At 38.0% G+C, this 14,420-nt stretch overlaps 1 protein-coding gene and 1 long non-coding RNA gene across 2 annotated transcripts in view; one reads left to right on the plus strand and one right to left on the minus strand.

Moving 5' to 3' along the window:
- The window catches only part of LOC131348893 (polyadenylate-binding protein 1-like), a 17,452-nt gene extending 3,740 nt beyond the window's left edge, over positions 1 to 13,712 (minus strand). The window contains exons 1-6 of the mRNA XM_058384119.1: positions 13,577 to 13,712; positions 13,156 to 13,477; positions 10,357 to 10,539; positions 9,971 to 10,149; positions 9,717 to 9,832; positions 9,425 to 9,551 (exon numbers count right to left, since the gene is read on the minus strand). Of these exons, the coding sequence (XP_058240102.1) occupies positions 9,425 to 9,551; positions 9,717 to 9,832; positions 9,971 to 10,149; positions 10,357 to 10,539; positions 13,156 to 13,168 (618 nt within the window). The 5' untranslated portion in view covers positions 13,169 to 13,477; positions 13,577 to 13,712. The remainder of the gene's footprint in view (positions 1 to 9,424; positions 9,552 to 9,716; positions 9,833 to 9,970; positions 10,150 to 10,356; positions 10,540 to 13,155; positions 13,478 to 13,576) is intronic.
- On the plus strand, positions 5,434 to 8,225 carry LOC131348917 (uncharacterized). The gene is made up of 3 exons (XR_009204001.1): positions 5,434 to 5,508; positions 7,996 to 8,097; positions 8,189 to 8,225. It is a non-coding gene; the product is annotated as an uncharacterized LOC131348917 (long non-coding RNA).
- Positions 13,713 to 14,420: the final 708 nt, after the last annotated feature.

Here is a 14,420-nt window from a genome sequence, read left to right on the forward strand (position 1 = left end):
GATAGAGACAGTCTGAAAAGAAATATGTTCAATAAACTGGTGTTGGATAGAACTAAAAGAGTTTAGTACTGTGACTCGTTAATGTTTACATCATATATTTTATGTGCAAACACCATGTTTAAAAGACCGCTCGAAGTTTAGTCTTCACCTCGTTTTTAAAACATTTACTGGTAATACATGATTATTGTTTTTTCCCCAAGATTTTCTATTAACTTTGAACTGCTGCCTGGTTTTGTTGAGCTGCGCATCACTAACATTAAAAGTACAGACACGCACCTGGATTAGGCTCACATTACCTTTTATATCGAGTTGTTTTCAATTTTCAGGTGCTATTCCTTACACAGATCCTAATCTGTTTTACACAGGACCTGAATACTGTATTTTACAGTCATTTTTTGCTTAGTTTCTTTTCAATAAAATGTTCCTATACAGTATATGCGTGATTATGTCTGCCTGCAGTCACATAAGCACAGTTTAGAAGAATTGTTTTTACTTAATAGAGGAAAAAGGAAGCAAAATGTTACTATAATAGTTCTACTAGTAATAATAATAAAAAGAATAATAATAATTATTATTATTATAAGATTTTTTTGGTTTTTCAATTTTATTATATTTTTACTACACAATTAAAGTAGTTGTATAGTTGTGTTAAATGACTGTCTCCTGTTTGTTCAAATTCAGTATTGATGCTGCAAGGGATGATGGCACACTTGGAAGGCTGGTTAATGATGACCACATTAACCCCAACTGCAAAATGAAAAGAATCATTGTGGAAGGAAAGCCTCATTTGTGCCTTTTTGCTTTAAGAGACATACTACCTGGAGAGGAGGTTACGTATAATTACGGAGATGGAGATTATGCTTGGAGGATTGAGGTAAGAATGTTACTTTTTGTAGCAATGGTAGATAATTGGATGAGAAATAGTGAATGTATTTATATAGCATTTTCATATTGGATATTGAACACTGGGAAAAGAATAAACTGTTAATATGATTTTATGTTGGTTCCATAATGAGATTTATCTTGTACTGTCAGTGACAAATACATATACTATTTCATGCTGTTCAGCGTAGTATTAGTATATCACCATGCATAAATTATGGGCTTGGTAATAGCTTTTATGTCACTGTACTGTGTACATGTACTGTCAAGTCCCCACAATCTACAATGGACTCTACCAGTGTTTAAAAAGCACTGATTTCAGCTAGCAGATGAAGTAGTGCCCATCCCCCACTGGGTCCCCACATTGTGTTTAGACATGAAACGTTACACAATGTCCCCACAATATGTGTACTCTAAAAATGTTAGATGTTTTTCTTAAAATGTCTTCTTTAATTGCAGTGTATTTGACTAAAAATGTTTATTTACAACTTTACCCTGTTTGTATTAGTACTAGTTTGCCGATAGTTCTTTAATTTTTGGCTAATTAATGATGGTTATGTTTGTTTCAGGTGACAAACAGTGGAACAGAAGTGGACACTGGTCATGTGGAATCAGCCAGCACCTCTGGAGATGATCCCCTTTACACCCAGCATTCCGAGAATAAGTCAGCTTTCAGTACAGAGGTATGAAACTGCCATTTTAATGCATTTTTTTATACAGTAACCGTCAAGTCCCCACAATCTACAATGGACTCTACCAGTGTTTAAAAAGCACTGATTTCAGCTAGCAGATGAAGTAGTGCCCATCCCCCACTGGGTCCCCACATTGTGTTTAGACATGAAACGTTACACAATGTCCCCACAATATGTGTACTCTAAAAATGTTAGATGTTTTTCTTAAAATGTCTTCTTTAATTGGAGTGTATTTGACTAAAAATGTTTATTTACAACTTTACCCTGTTTGTATTAGTACTAGTTTGCCGATAGTTCTTTAATTTTTGGCTAATTAATGATGGTTATGTTTGTTTCAGGTGACAAACAGTGGAACAGAAGTGGACACTGGTCATGTGGAATCAGCCAGCACCTCTGGAGATGATCCCCTTTACACCCAGCATTCCGAGAATAAGTCAGCTTTCAGTACAGAGGTATGAAACTGCCATTTTAATGCATTTTTTTATACAGTAACCGTCAAGTCCCCACAATCTACAATGGACTCTACCAGTGTTTAAAAAGCACTGATTTCAGCTAGCAGATGAAGTAGTGCCCATCCCCCACTGGGTCCCCACATTGTGTTTAGACATGAAACGTTACACAATGTCCCCACAATATGTGTACTCTAAAAATGTTAGATGTTTTTCTTAAAATGTCTTCTTTAATTGGAGTGTATTTGACTAAAAATGTTTATTTACAACTTTACCCTGTTTGTATTAGTACTAGTTTGCCGATAGTTCTTTAATTTTTGGCTAATTAATGATGGTTATGTTTGTTTCAGGTGACAAACAGTGGAACAGAAGTGGACACTGGTCATGTGGAATCAGCCAGCACCTCTGGAGATGATCCCCTTTACACCCAGCATTCCGAGAATAAGTCAGCTTTCAGTACAGAGGTATGAAACTGCCATTTTAATGCATTTTTTTATACGGTAACCGTCAAGTCCCCACAATCTACAATGGACTCTACCAGTGTTTAAAAAGCACTGATTTCAGCTAGCAGATGAAGTAGTGCCCATCCCCCACTGGGTCCCCACATTGTGTTTAGACATGAAACGTTACACAATGTCCCCACAATATGTGTACTCTAAAAATGTTAGATGTTTCTCTTAAAATGTCTTCTTTAATTGCAGTGTATTTGCCTAAAAATACATATACAACTTTACCCTGTTCGTATTAGTACTAGTTTGCCGATAGTTCTTTAATTTTTGGCTAATTAATGATGGTTATGTTTGTTTCAGGTGACAAACAGTGGAACAGAAGTGGACACTGGTCATGTGGAATCAGCCAGCACCTCTGGAGATGATCCCCTTTACACCCAGCATTCCGAGAATAAGTCAGCTTTCAGTACAGAGGTATGAAACTGCCATTTTAATGCATTTTTTTATACAGTAACCGTCAAGTCCCCACAATCTACAATGGACTCTACCAGTGTTTAAAAAGCACTGATTTCAGCTAGCAGATGAAGTAGTGCCCATCCCCCACTGGGTCCCCACATTGTGTTTAGACATGAAACGTTACACAATGTCCCCACAATATGTGTACTCTAAAAATGTTACATGTTTTTCTTAAAATGTCTTCTTTAATTGGAGTGTATTTGACTAAAAAAGTTTATTTACAACTTTACCCTGTTCGTATTAGTACTAGTTTGCCGATAGTTCTTTAATTTTTGGCTAATTAATGATGGTTATGTTTGTTTCAGGTGACAAACAGTGGAACAGAAGTGGACACTGGTCATGTGGAATCAGCCAGCACCTCTGGAGATGATCCCCTTTACACCCAACATTCCGAGAATAAGTCAGCTTTCAGTACAGAGGTATGAAACTGCCATTTTAATGCATTTTTTTATACGGTAACCGTCAAGTCCCCACAATCTACAATGGACTCTACCAGTGTTTAAAAAGCACTGATTTCAGCTAGCAGATGAAGTAGTGCCCATCCCCCACTGGGTCCCCACATTGTGTTTAGACATGAAACGTTACACAATGTCCCCACAATATGTGTACTCTAAAAATGTTAGATGTTTTTCTTAAAATGTCTTCTTTAATTGGAGTGTATTTGACTAAAAATGTTTATTTACAACTTTACCCTGTTTGTATTAGTACTAGTTTGCCGATAGTTCTTTAATTTTTGGCTAATTAATGATGGTTATGTTTGTTTCAGGTGACAAACAGTGGAACAGAAGTGGACACTGGTCATGTGGAATCAGCCAGCACCTCTGGAGATGATCCCCTTTACACCCAGCATTCCGAGAATAAGTCAGCTTTCAGTACAGAGGTATGAAACTGCCATTTTAATGCATTTTTTTATACAGTAACCGTCAAGTCCCCACAATCTACAATGGACTCTACCAGTGTTTAAAAAGCACTGATTTCAGCTAGCAGATGAAGTAGTGCCCATCCCCCACTGGGTCCCCACATTGTGTTTAGACATGAAACGTTACACAATGTCCCCACAATATGTGTACTCTAAAAATGTTACATGTTTTTCTTAAAATGTCTTCTTTAATTGGAGTGTATTTGACTAAAAAAGTTTATTTACAACTTTACCCTGTTCGTATTAGTACTAGTTTGCCGATAGTTCTTTAATTTTTGGCTAATTAATGATGGTTATGTTTGTTTCAGGTGACAAACAGTGGAACAGAAGTGGACACTGGTCATGTGGAATCAGCCAGCACCTCTGGAGATGATCCCCTTTACACCCAACATTCCGAGAATAAGTCAGCTTTCAGTACAGAGGTATGAAACTGCCATTTTAATGCATTTTTTTTATACGGTAACCGTCAAGTCCCCACAATCTACAATGGACTCTACCAGTGTTTAAAAAGCACTGATTTCAGCTAGCAGATGAAGTAGTGCCCATCCCCCACTGGGTCCCCACATTGTGTTTAGACATGAAACGTTACACAATGTCCCCACAATATGTGTACTCTAAAAATGTTACATGTTTTTCTTAAAATGTCTTCTTTAATTGGAGTGTATTTGACTAAAAATGTTTATTTACAACTTTACCCTGTTTGTATTAGTACTAGTTTGCCGATAGTTCTTTAATTTTTGGCTAATTAATGATGGTTATGTTTGTTTCAGGTGACAAACAGTGGAACAGAAGTGGACACTGGTCATGTGGAATCAGCCAGCACCTCTGGAGATGATCCCCTTTACACCCAGCATTCCGAGAATAAGTCAGCTTTCAGTACAGAGGTATGAAACTGCCATTTTAATGCATTTTTTTATACAGTAACCGTCAAGTCCCCACAATCTACAATGGACTCTACCAGTGTTTAAAAAGCACTGATTTCAGCTAGCAGATGAAGTAGTGCCCATCCCCCACTGGGTCCCCACATTGTGTTTAGACATGAAACGTTACACAATGTCCCCACAATATGTGTACTCTAAAAATGTTAGATGTTTTTCTTAAAATGTCTTCTTTAATTGGAGTGTATTTGCCTAAAAATACGTATACACCAAATCCACAGAAGACAGTTGCTTTGTCATCATTTTTTTGTAGCATCTTTGTTTAGGAAAATATTTTGCACACATTTATGCTTTCTAGCCACTTATCATGGTCTAATTTTAGGCTGAATTTTTGGTTTCAGGTAAAAAAATGGGTAATGGATGAAAAAAGTCATAATCCAGAATCTGGAGATAATCAGCAGCAGGCATCTGCACTCCTAAATCAGGCAAGAAGATACCTTTGTTTTTTTAGCTATACATGTCAAAATGTCATCCAAGGGCAAATAATTTTTTACACCAATTTCACATTACTATTTTATAAACCTGAAATCCTTTGAGATCTTATTACATTTTATTCTTTTTATTTCATTATATATTTTTGAACTTTTTAAGCAGGTAGCAGATGAAATGTTTGCTGGTGACCAATACTGTATACTGTATACTGTGGATACAAGCACTCCTCAGGTACAATAAATTGTAACGTCTTAATATAAAATAACTAAAGTCTGCAGCAGTCTTTTAATTAATGTTCAAATTTAAGTTTATATTGTTTTTTTATAGCTTCATGAGGTAAGCAGCCATGATGCCTGTTCCATCAGTAGTTTGGAAAACAGTGAAGATGACTATGTCCCTGAGTCTTCATATAGTAGCTCAGATACAAGTGCCTGCAGTCATACAATTTCATGTACTAAAAAGAAAGCTGAAACTAAAAAAAATCTTTCACTCAGTCCTACTACTGGTCTGTCCAGTGCTATAGCTGACAGTGAAGCTGAAGTTGGGCAGTCAAGCTCGGTTTTGGTCAGAGGAATTTCAAAGACATCTAAAAAACCAAGAGTGTATGACAAGAAACAGTACTGTTTGTTTTGCAGCAAACCACTATCAAAAATGGCAAGACATTTAGAGCAGGTTCATAGCACAGAGTCAGAAGTTGCGAAAGCTTTGAGTTTTCCAAAAGGTTCAAAAGAAAGGAAAAACTTGCTAGATCACTTAAGGAATAGAGGGAATTTTGCTCATAATGCAGAGGTTGTACAGTCTGGAAAAGGTGATCTTGTACCTTGTAAGAAGCCGAGAAAAGATTGTGACTCCAAAACCTTTGTGCACTGCTCCAACTGTCAAGGACTCTTTGCTAGGAAGTATCTTTGGTGTCATATGAAACGATGTGAGCTGAGTAAAAATGTTAAATCCCATCCCAAACCAGGAAAGAACAGGGTGCTCTCACAAAATGCTTACATGGGACCTGCACCTCCTGGAACTAGTGCTGGCCTGTGGAAACTGTTAAGTAATATGACCTATGACAGTGTGCTGCTTGCTATTAATTCGGACTTCTATATCAGAAGATTGGGGGAGTGTTTTTACAACAGAGTAGGCTCAGATATCAGCAAGCATGAATATATTCGACAGAAAATGAGGGAAGTTGGAAGATTACTAATTACAGCGAGGGAAGTTACACCCTTGCGTAAAATGGAGGATTTTATTGACCCAGCTAACTTTATGTATGTCATAACAGCTGTTCGAAAATCCAGTGGTTATGATGAAGAAAAGTGCACATTTCAACGACCATCCCTCGCATTAAAGCTTGGTCATAGTTTACAGAAGATTGCTTCTTTGGTTTCATTTCAAGCAATGATGGATCGAGACAGTGAAAGAGCAGAAAAAGCACGCAACTTTTCAGAAATGTATATGGCAAGATGGAGCGAGCTGATATCATCACATGCACTCCGGACTCAGAGAGAAGTTAAGTGGAATGCTCCACTTGTTCTTCCTTTTACTGAGGATGTGAAAATGTTACATTTGTTTCTTGACCAAAAGCAAGAAGAGTACTTTCAGAGTTTATCCAAAGATGCTTCCACCAAGAATTGGTCACAGCTTGCTAAGATTGCTCTGGCTCAGACTATCCTCTTTAATCGGAGAAGAGAGGGTGAGGTCTCAAAAATGCCATTAAAGGCATTTATCAGCAGAAATGCAGATGACTTGCATGAGGATATTGCTCTTGCACTTTCTGAGCTTGAAAAGAAACTCTGCAATCATTTTACCCGAATTGAAATTCGTGGAAAGAGAGGACGAAAGGTTCCGGTTCTTTTAACACCTGTAATGCAAAAAAATATGGAGCTTCTTGTAGAGAAAAGAGAAAATTGTGGTATTCCATCCGAAAACATTTACATGTTTGCACGTCCCGCAGCATTGTCTCATTTTAGGGGATCAGATTGCCTTAGAGAATTTGCAACAGAATGTGGAGCAAGGAATCCAAAGGCACTTTCTTCGACTAAGCTGCGTAAACACATAGCAACATTGTCCAATGTTCTGAACCTCAATAATACAGAATTGGACCAGCTAGCTGACTTTTTAGGGCATGATGTGCGAGTACACAGGGAATATTACAGACTTCCAGAAGGCACTCTACAGCTGGCCAAGATCAGCAAAATTTTGATGGCATTAGAGACAGGAAGACTTGGGGAGTTCACTGGAAAGAACCTAGATGACATTGACATTGATCCAAATGGTATGTTGACTGGAGATCATGTAATAATTGTAGGCACATGGAAATATAAAAGATTAAAAAATGGATATACTGTATATGTCTCAAGTCATTTTATTGGTGTTTTAATAGAGGCAGTATTTGTTCAGAGTTCAGATTTCTCAAGGGATTTATCAGGAACAGAGAATGAATCAGATGATGGTGAGCTTTCCCAATATACAGTCTATAGCAGTGATAGATCATTTTTTACCCTCACTTGATTTCAGACTCTCCCTTATCCGTTTGGCAAGCTAGTTGAAAAGATATTTTGGAACGTGCATCCATCCATTAGGCAGTACTTTCTAATAGATATATTTTATTATTATTATTAATATTATTATTATTGTTGTTGTTTTTGTTACTACTAATAATATTATTATTGTGTGTCCTTTAGAAGTTGTCAGAAAAAAGAATGCTTTTAATTTGTGTTTAAGTAGATCTTGGAGCAGACCTACACTTAGAACCATCCCCAAAGCAAGCCCATGAAACCTCAGCTGACCAAGCAGCTGAACCAACCAGTTCCACATCAGTTCCCAAAGGTATTATCTGATAAACAAACATGATTTTATGAAATTTCTTTTATGAAAGTTAAAGACATGTTTTGACTAACATTGTCCTGTATTTACTCAGGTGTTAAAGTGATAAAGAAAAAGAAATGGGAGACAAGTGAAGTGAAAGCAGTTGAAAAGCATCTGGACAGGTTCATCAAAACTTGCACAGTGCCAGGAAAAAAAGACTGTGAAGCTTGTATAAAAGCTGAACCTGTTGCACTGAAAGATAGAGATTGGTTATCTGTTAAGTTCTTTGTAAAGAACAGAATCACTGCTCTTAAGAGGAAGATGTAACCCAGAAATATTCTCTATAGTTTCATTCAGTTATGTTTGCACAGAAATTGGCAGTTTTTGTTTTTGCTATTTTCTTGTTATTGATAAAATGATTCTGCCATAACTGTATTCGATACAGTATTTTTTTTATTTGAACAGAATTACTGATATTAAGAGAAAGATGTAACCTAGGAATATTCTGCATAGGTAAATTCAGTTATATTTGCACAGATTTTGGTAGTTTTTGTTTTTGCTTTTTTATTGATAAAATGATGCTGCCATAATTGTATTCCATCCTGTATTATATTTTATTTTGGTACAGTATATTTCATATGCAAATGGAAAATTTGAGTTAGTTTCAAAGCAATTAATAAGTAAAGCTTTCAAAATATTGAAAAAATAAAGCCATTTGACTAAATCAGCTCTCTTATCTTGTAAATTACAATGGCAAATTAATCGTTTGTAAAATTGTGTCCCCAGATTATTCGCAAGTACCTACATTATAAGGAATACCAGAAAAATAGTGTGTGTGTGTCTGCTGGTCCACACAAGCTTGGTTTACCAGAAATTGTCCCCAGATTGTGGTAAAATGTCAGATTGCTTTATAAAGGTTTTTTCTTTAATTTGAAGTGACAGGTGTGTTTACAACTTTAATTAATACATGAATATGTATTTCAATTTTTCCTAAAGTCTTTAGAAATATGGGTCCCCACATTGCAGGATCCAGCATGTAGTCCCCAAAATAGACTTAGACAAGGATGTGTGTGTTTGTGTATGTGTGTGTGTATATATGTGTATGTGTATGTGTGTGTGTTTGTGTATGTGTGTGTGTATATATGTGTATGTGTATGTGTGTGTGTATATATGTGTATGTGTGTGTGTGTGTGTGTATATGTGTGTGTGTGTATATATGTGTATGTGTGTGTGTGTGTGTGTGTATATATGTGTATGTGTATGTGTGTGTGTGTGTGTGTGTATATATGTGTATGTGTGTGTGTATGTGTATGTGTGTGTATATATGTGTGTGTGTGTGTGTGTTTACCTGTTTATTCTTGTTATTGTGTTGAGTCTGTTCCTCTTGTTTAGTCTGAGCTTGGCCAGCGTTCACCAGCTTGGGGTTCTGCTCCTCAGCCCTGCGCTCCTCACGGGGCTTAAAGAGCTCAATAAACCTGTAACACAACACAAACACTGCTCTTAGAGTCTTTATCTAAACTTTTATGCCTTCAACAGCAAAACTACAACCTGGTGATGACTGAAATAAACACGGATGTTCGTTAAGAAGCCGGACATTTGAACCCAGGCTGCTTAGACTTAGTAAATTACACTTGGCTTACACTTTACGCTTGTGCAGAAGTTTCCCATTGAGCTTCTTCATCGCTCTGTTTGCTGCCTCCTCAGTCTCGAACTGGACAAAGCCGAACCCTTTGGAGCCCTTCTCATTAGTGGCAACCTTCAGGAGAGACAAGTCACGTTAACACACAGAACTCGTGTCAAACAGAATTAATAAAGGACATTACTATTTCAAATAAAAACATGTCCATCATGCTACACAGATGCCTTTCAGATCCAACCAGTTCAAAGCCCAAACCTTGCATGAAAGGATCTTCCCAAAAACAGAGAAGGCGTCAAAAAGGGCCGTGTCGTCAATGGACCAGTCCAGATTCTTGACAATGAGTTTTCCTACGCAGCTGTTCCTCACGGACCACATGACGCGCATGGGCCGCTTCATAAGGGGTTGAGAATTGAGCATTTTCACTGCTCTCTCAGCTGAGGGAATAGAAGGAAATTACAGCTCAGTCATTTCAATAACAAATGCTAGTTGTGTATTGCTGTGAATCTTAATCTCACATGTAACTTGTGTAATAAAGCAGTAAAATAACAGAGAAACTCCACATTTAAAATAATAGAAGGCTGTAAACTGCAGAAAGAGTGTAAGAAACAGTGTTGCCCTGTGCCCTGTACGGTGAGTGTTACCGTCGGCTCGATGCTTAAAGTTGACGAAAGCATAACCGAGGGAAGAGCCGGTCTTTCTGTCCCTGCAGAGACGGACGGAGTGAACGTGTCCTGCAGAGCTGAATTTCTCCACGATCATGGACTCGGTCACTTTAGGGTCCAGATCACACACGTACAGTGCGGTCATCATGGAGTTCATTTCGCCTAAAGGACAAAAAAATAAGAACAATGATCAACCTCTCAGTGGTGGAGAAAAACAAAAACACAGACTGGACTAACTGATAGAGCTAACAACATGATAAGCTACTGTTTTCCACAGAAACACTTTAGTATAAGTACACTAAAAATACTGTTCTCCATGGACATTAGAGGAAGCATAAAACAATACAAATATAAGTTCTTAAACTTAGGACTATAATAAAATGAAAGAAAAATGGATGATAAACAGTCCTGCTGTTAGTGTGTGTAATGTTAGGATACTTACCACGTATTTGTTGCGCAAAATACAAGACTGAAAGCCGACTGTAATCGCTGCTAAACACTGCTAGTTGTTGTGAAATCACTGCTGATTGCTGCTAAACGCTGCTAGTTGTTGTGAAATCACTGCTGATTGCTGCTAAACGCTGCTAGTTGTTGTGAAATCACTGCTGATTGCTGCTAAACGCTGCTAGTTGCGGTGAAATCACTGCTGATCGCTGCTAAACGCTGCTAACTGTTATTAATCGCTGTTAAACGCTGCTGGTTGTTATTGATCGTAACTGCTGCTGAATGCTGCTGAATGCTGCTACGTACTGATCAACTCTGCTGAAAGCTGCTTGTTGGTGCTGGTTGTTATGACGATAGAATAGAATGTGACTCAGAATCAGAATTTTGAGTTGCTAGGTGCAGCAACGTGTCAGCAACGTGTCAGCAACGTGTCAGCAACGTGTCAGCAATGGGTCAGCAATGGGTCAGCAAAGAGCACTTTACAGTACTAGGAATGTGTCTTGGTGTCAGAGTGTGAACATAAACACAGAGATGAAATGTGGAGAGAAGTTTAGAATAAAACTAGAATAAATGAAATAAATACTGGATCCAGAAAGAGACTTAGCCTGAGAACTACTGCAGTTTCCAATGGAAAAAGAGAAAGTGACTGTCCCAACATATATACAGATATGAAGTATCTATCCATCCATCCATCCATCCTCCATCTATTTATCTATCCATCCATCCATCCATCCATCCATCCTCCATCTATTTATCTATCCATCCATCCATCCATCCATCCATCCTCCATCTATTTATCTATCCATCCATCCATCCATCCATCCTCCATCTATTTATCTATCCATCCATCCATCCATCCTCCATCTATTTATCTATCCATCCATCCATCCATCCATCCTCCATCTATTTATCTATCCATCCATCCATCCATCCATCCATCCTCCATCTATTTATCTATCCATCCATCCATCCATCCTCCATCTATTTATCTATCCATCCATCCATCCATCCTCCATCTATTTATCTATCCATCCATCCATCCATCCATCCTCCATCTATTTATCTATCCATCCACTCATCCATCCATCCTCCATCTATTTATCTATCTATCCATCCATCCATCCATCCTCCATCTATTTATCTATCCATCCATCCATTCATTCATCCATCCATCCTCCATCTATTTATCTATCCATCCATCCATCCTCCATCTTTTTATTTATCTGTCCGTCCATCCATCCATCCATCCATCCATCCATCCTCCATCTATTTATCTATCTGTCTATCCATCCTCCATCCATTCTCCATCTATTTATCTATCTGTCCATCCATCTATCCTCCATCTATTTATCTATCTATCTGTCCATCCATTCATCCATCCTCCATCTATTTATCTATCCATCCATCCATCCTCCATCTATTTATCTATCCATCCATCCATCCATCCATCCGCCATCTATTTATCTATCCATCCTCCATCTATTTATCTATCTGTCCATCCATTCATCCATCCTCCATCCATTTAGCTATCCGTCCATCCATCCATCCATCCATCCATCCATCAATTTATCTATATGTCTGTCCATCCATCCATCCTCCATCTATTTATCTATCCATCCATCCTCCATCTATTTATCTATCTGTCCATCTATCCATCCTCCATCTATTTATCTATCCATCCACTCATCCTCCATCTATATATCTATCTGTCCATCTATCCATCCATCCATCCTCCATCTATTTATCTATCCATCCACTCATCCTCCATCTATTTATCTATCCATCCTCCATCTATTTATCTATCTGTCCATCCATTCATCCATCCATCCATCCATCAATTTATCTATATGTCTGTCCATCCATCCATCCTCCATCTATTTATCTATCCATCCATCCTCCATCTATTTATCTATCTGTCCATCTATCCATCCTCCATCTATTTATCTATCCATCCACTCATCCTCCATCTATATATCTATCTGTCCATCTATCCATCCATCCATCCTCCATCTATTTATCTATCCATCCACTCATCCTCCATCTATTTATCTATCCATCCATTCATCTATCCATCCATCCATTCATCCATCCATCATCTTTACCACTTATCCTACTGGGTCACAGACAGAGGTGGGCAAAGTACACAACTCTATTACTTGAGTCAAACTATATATTCATGATCAAACATTACTCCAATACAAGTAAAAGCTGAGCAGCTAAATGTTTACTGAAGTTAAAGCACTTCACTATTCAAAAGTATTTCTTTTTAAGTTAAAAGTTTTGTGTTATTTTATTTAAGTGACCATGTAACATTTAATTTCACTTTTTTCTTACCAAGTTTGATCATGTCTTCAGCACTAATCCAGGGTGTTTTGAATTTTTTGAAGTATGGCTGCTGTAATCAACTCTGGATCAGTTATCATTTCCCCAAATCGTTTCTTCAGACCATCTAGCACAGCATCGACTAGCGGCTTCCAAAATCTCAAAAACGCTCAGGTTTCCTCGAGTCTGCGGATGAGGGTGGTCAATGTAGTGAGCAGCCATCTTGTGTTAATGTTGTGTTCATGATTCTCCGTGTAGAATGTTTATTGCTTCAGCTACTGGACTCATGGTGTTGGTATATTCACCCAAAAACACAATGTCGGCTAGACTGTGCCTAAGAAACAAAATAAAACACAAAACAGCATTAAAAATGCATATAGCTAGATTCACTATGCATTCATAGTGACAGCTTCAACAGGAGATAAATATTCACCACTCATATGGGAAGATTTAGGGCAGCACAGACAGCTCTCACAGCCCCGTCTCCTTCATCTTTAAAGATTCCTACACTTCGATCCACAGCCGAATAAAAGAGGTTCCATCTTCGGCTGTAGCAACTGAAGATTGCGTTGCTCTTCAACCCGCTTTGCAGCAGAAGTGGACCTTGCGATCCTATTCCAGAGAGCCTGAGACTGGGAGAATGCTGATCTCGACAGCTTCTGTTCTATTTGCATGATTGGCATCAACTGTAAAGATGAAATTCAACAAATGACGAGTGCACTTATGGTGCTTCTGCAGTTGGTACTGTACGAGACTTAGGAAAGATGGCTGTTTAACAAGAGAAAAGGTTTGGAGAGCTTGCACTATAAAGTTGAGGACAGGGTTGTCAACACGCTTCTAAGAGACATGCGTTATGTCTTCAAGCCTCATCTGAAGATGTCCAAACTCAGTGTTGCCAGATTGGACTGAAGATTTCCAGCCCAACTACAGCTTAAAACCCTCCCATTAAAAAAAACAGCCCAAAATGTATACTGTGATAACTAATACAATAACAGAAAACCCAACATAAATGGGTTAGTGCAAAGGGCACTATTTACACACACACACACACACACACACGCTACCTGTATATGTTTTACTTATAGAACAGGTCGCTCTCCCATTCTTTACTGTAGGACTTTCTATATTTCCCTCACTTTGGCATTATGATGATAATAAAAACACTTACAGCTTTACTAATAACTTTGTGATATTAGCTTAACGAGTACAACAATTACAACAACCCGCTAATCAAGACTGAAGTCTGATTGGACAGGACTCTCCTCAACCTCATTGAC

Source organism: Hemibagrus wyckioides, linkage group LG29 (assembly GCF_019097595.1).
Source record: "Hemibagrus wyckioides isolate EC202008001 linkage group LG29, SWU_Hwy_1.0, whole genome shotgun sequence".
NCBI classification, from domain to species: Eukaryota; Metazoa; Chordata; class Actinopteri; order Siluriformes; family Bagridae; genus Hemibagrus; species Hemibagrus wyckioides.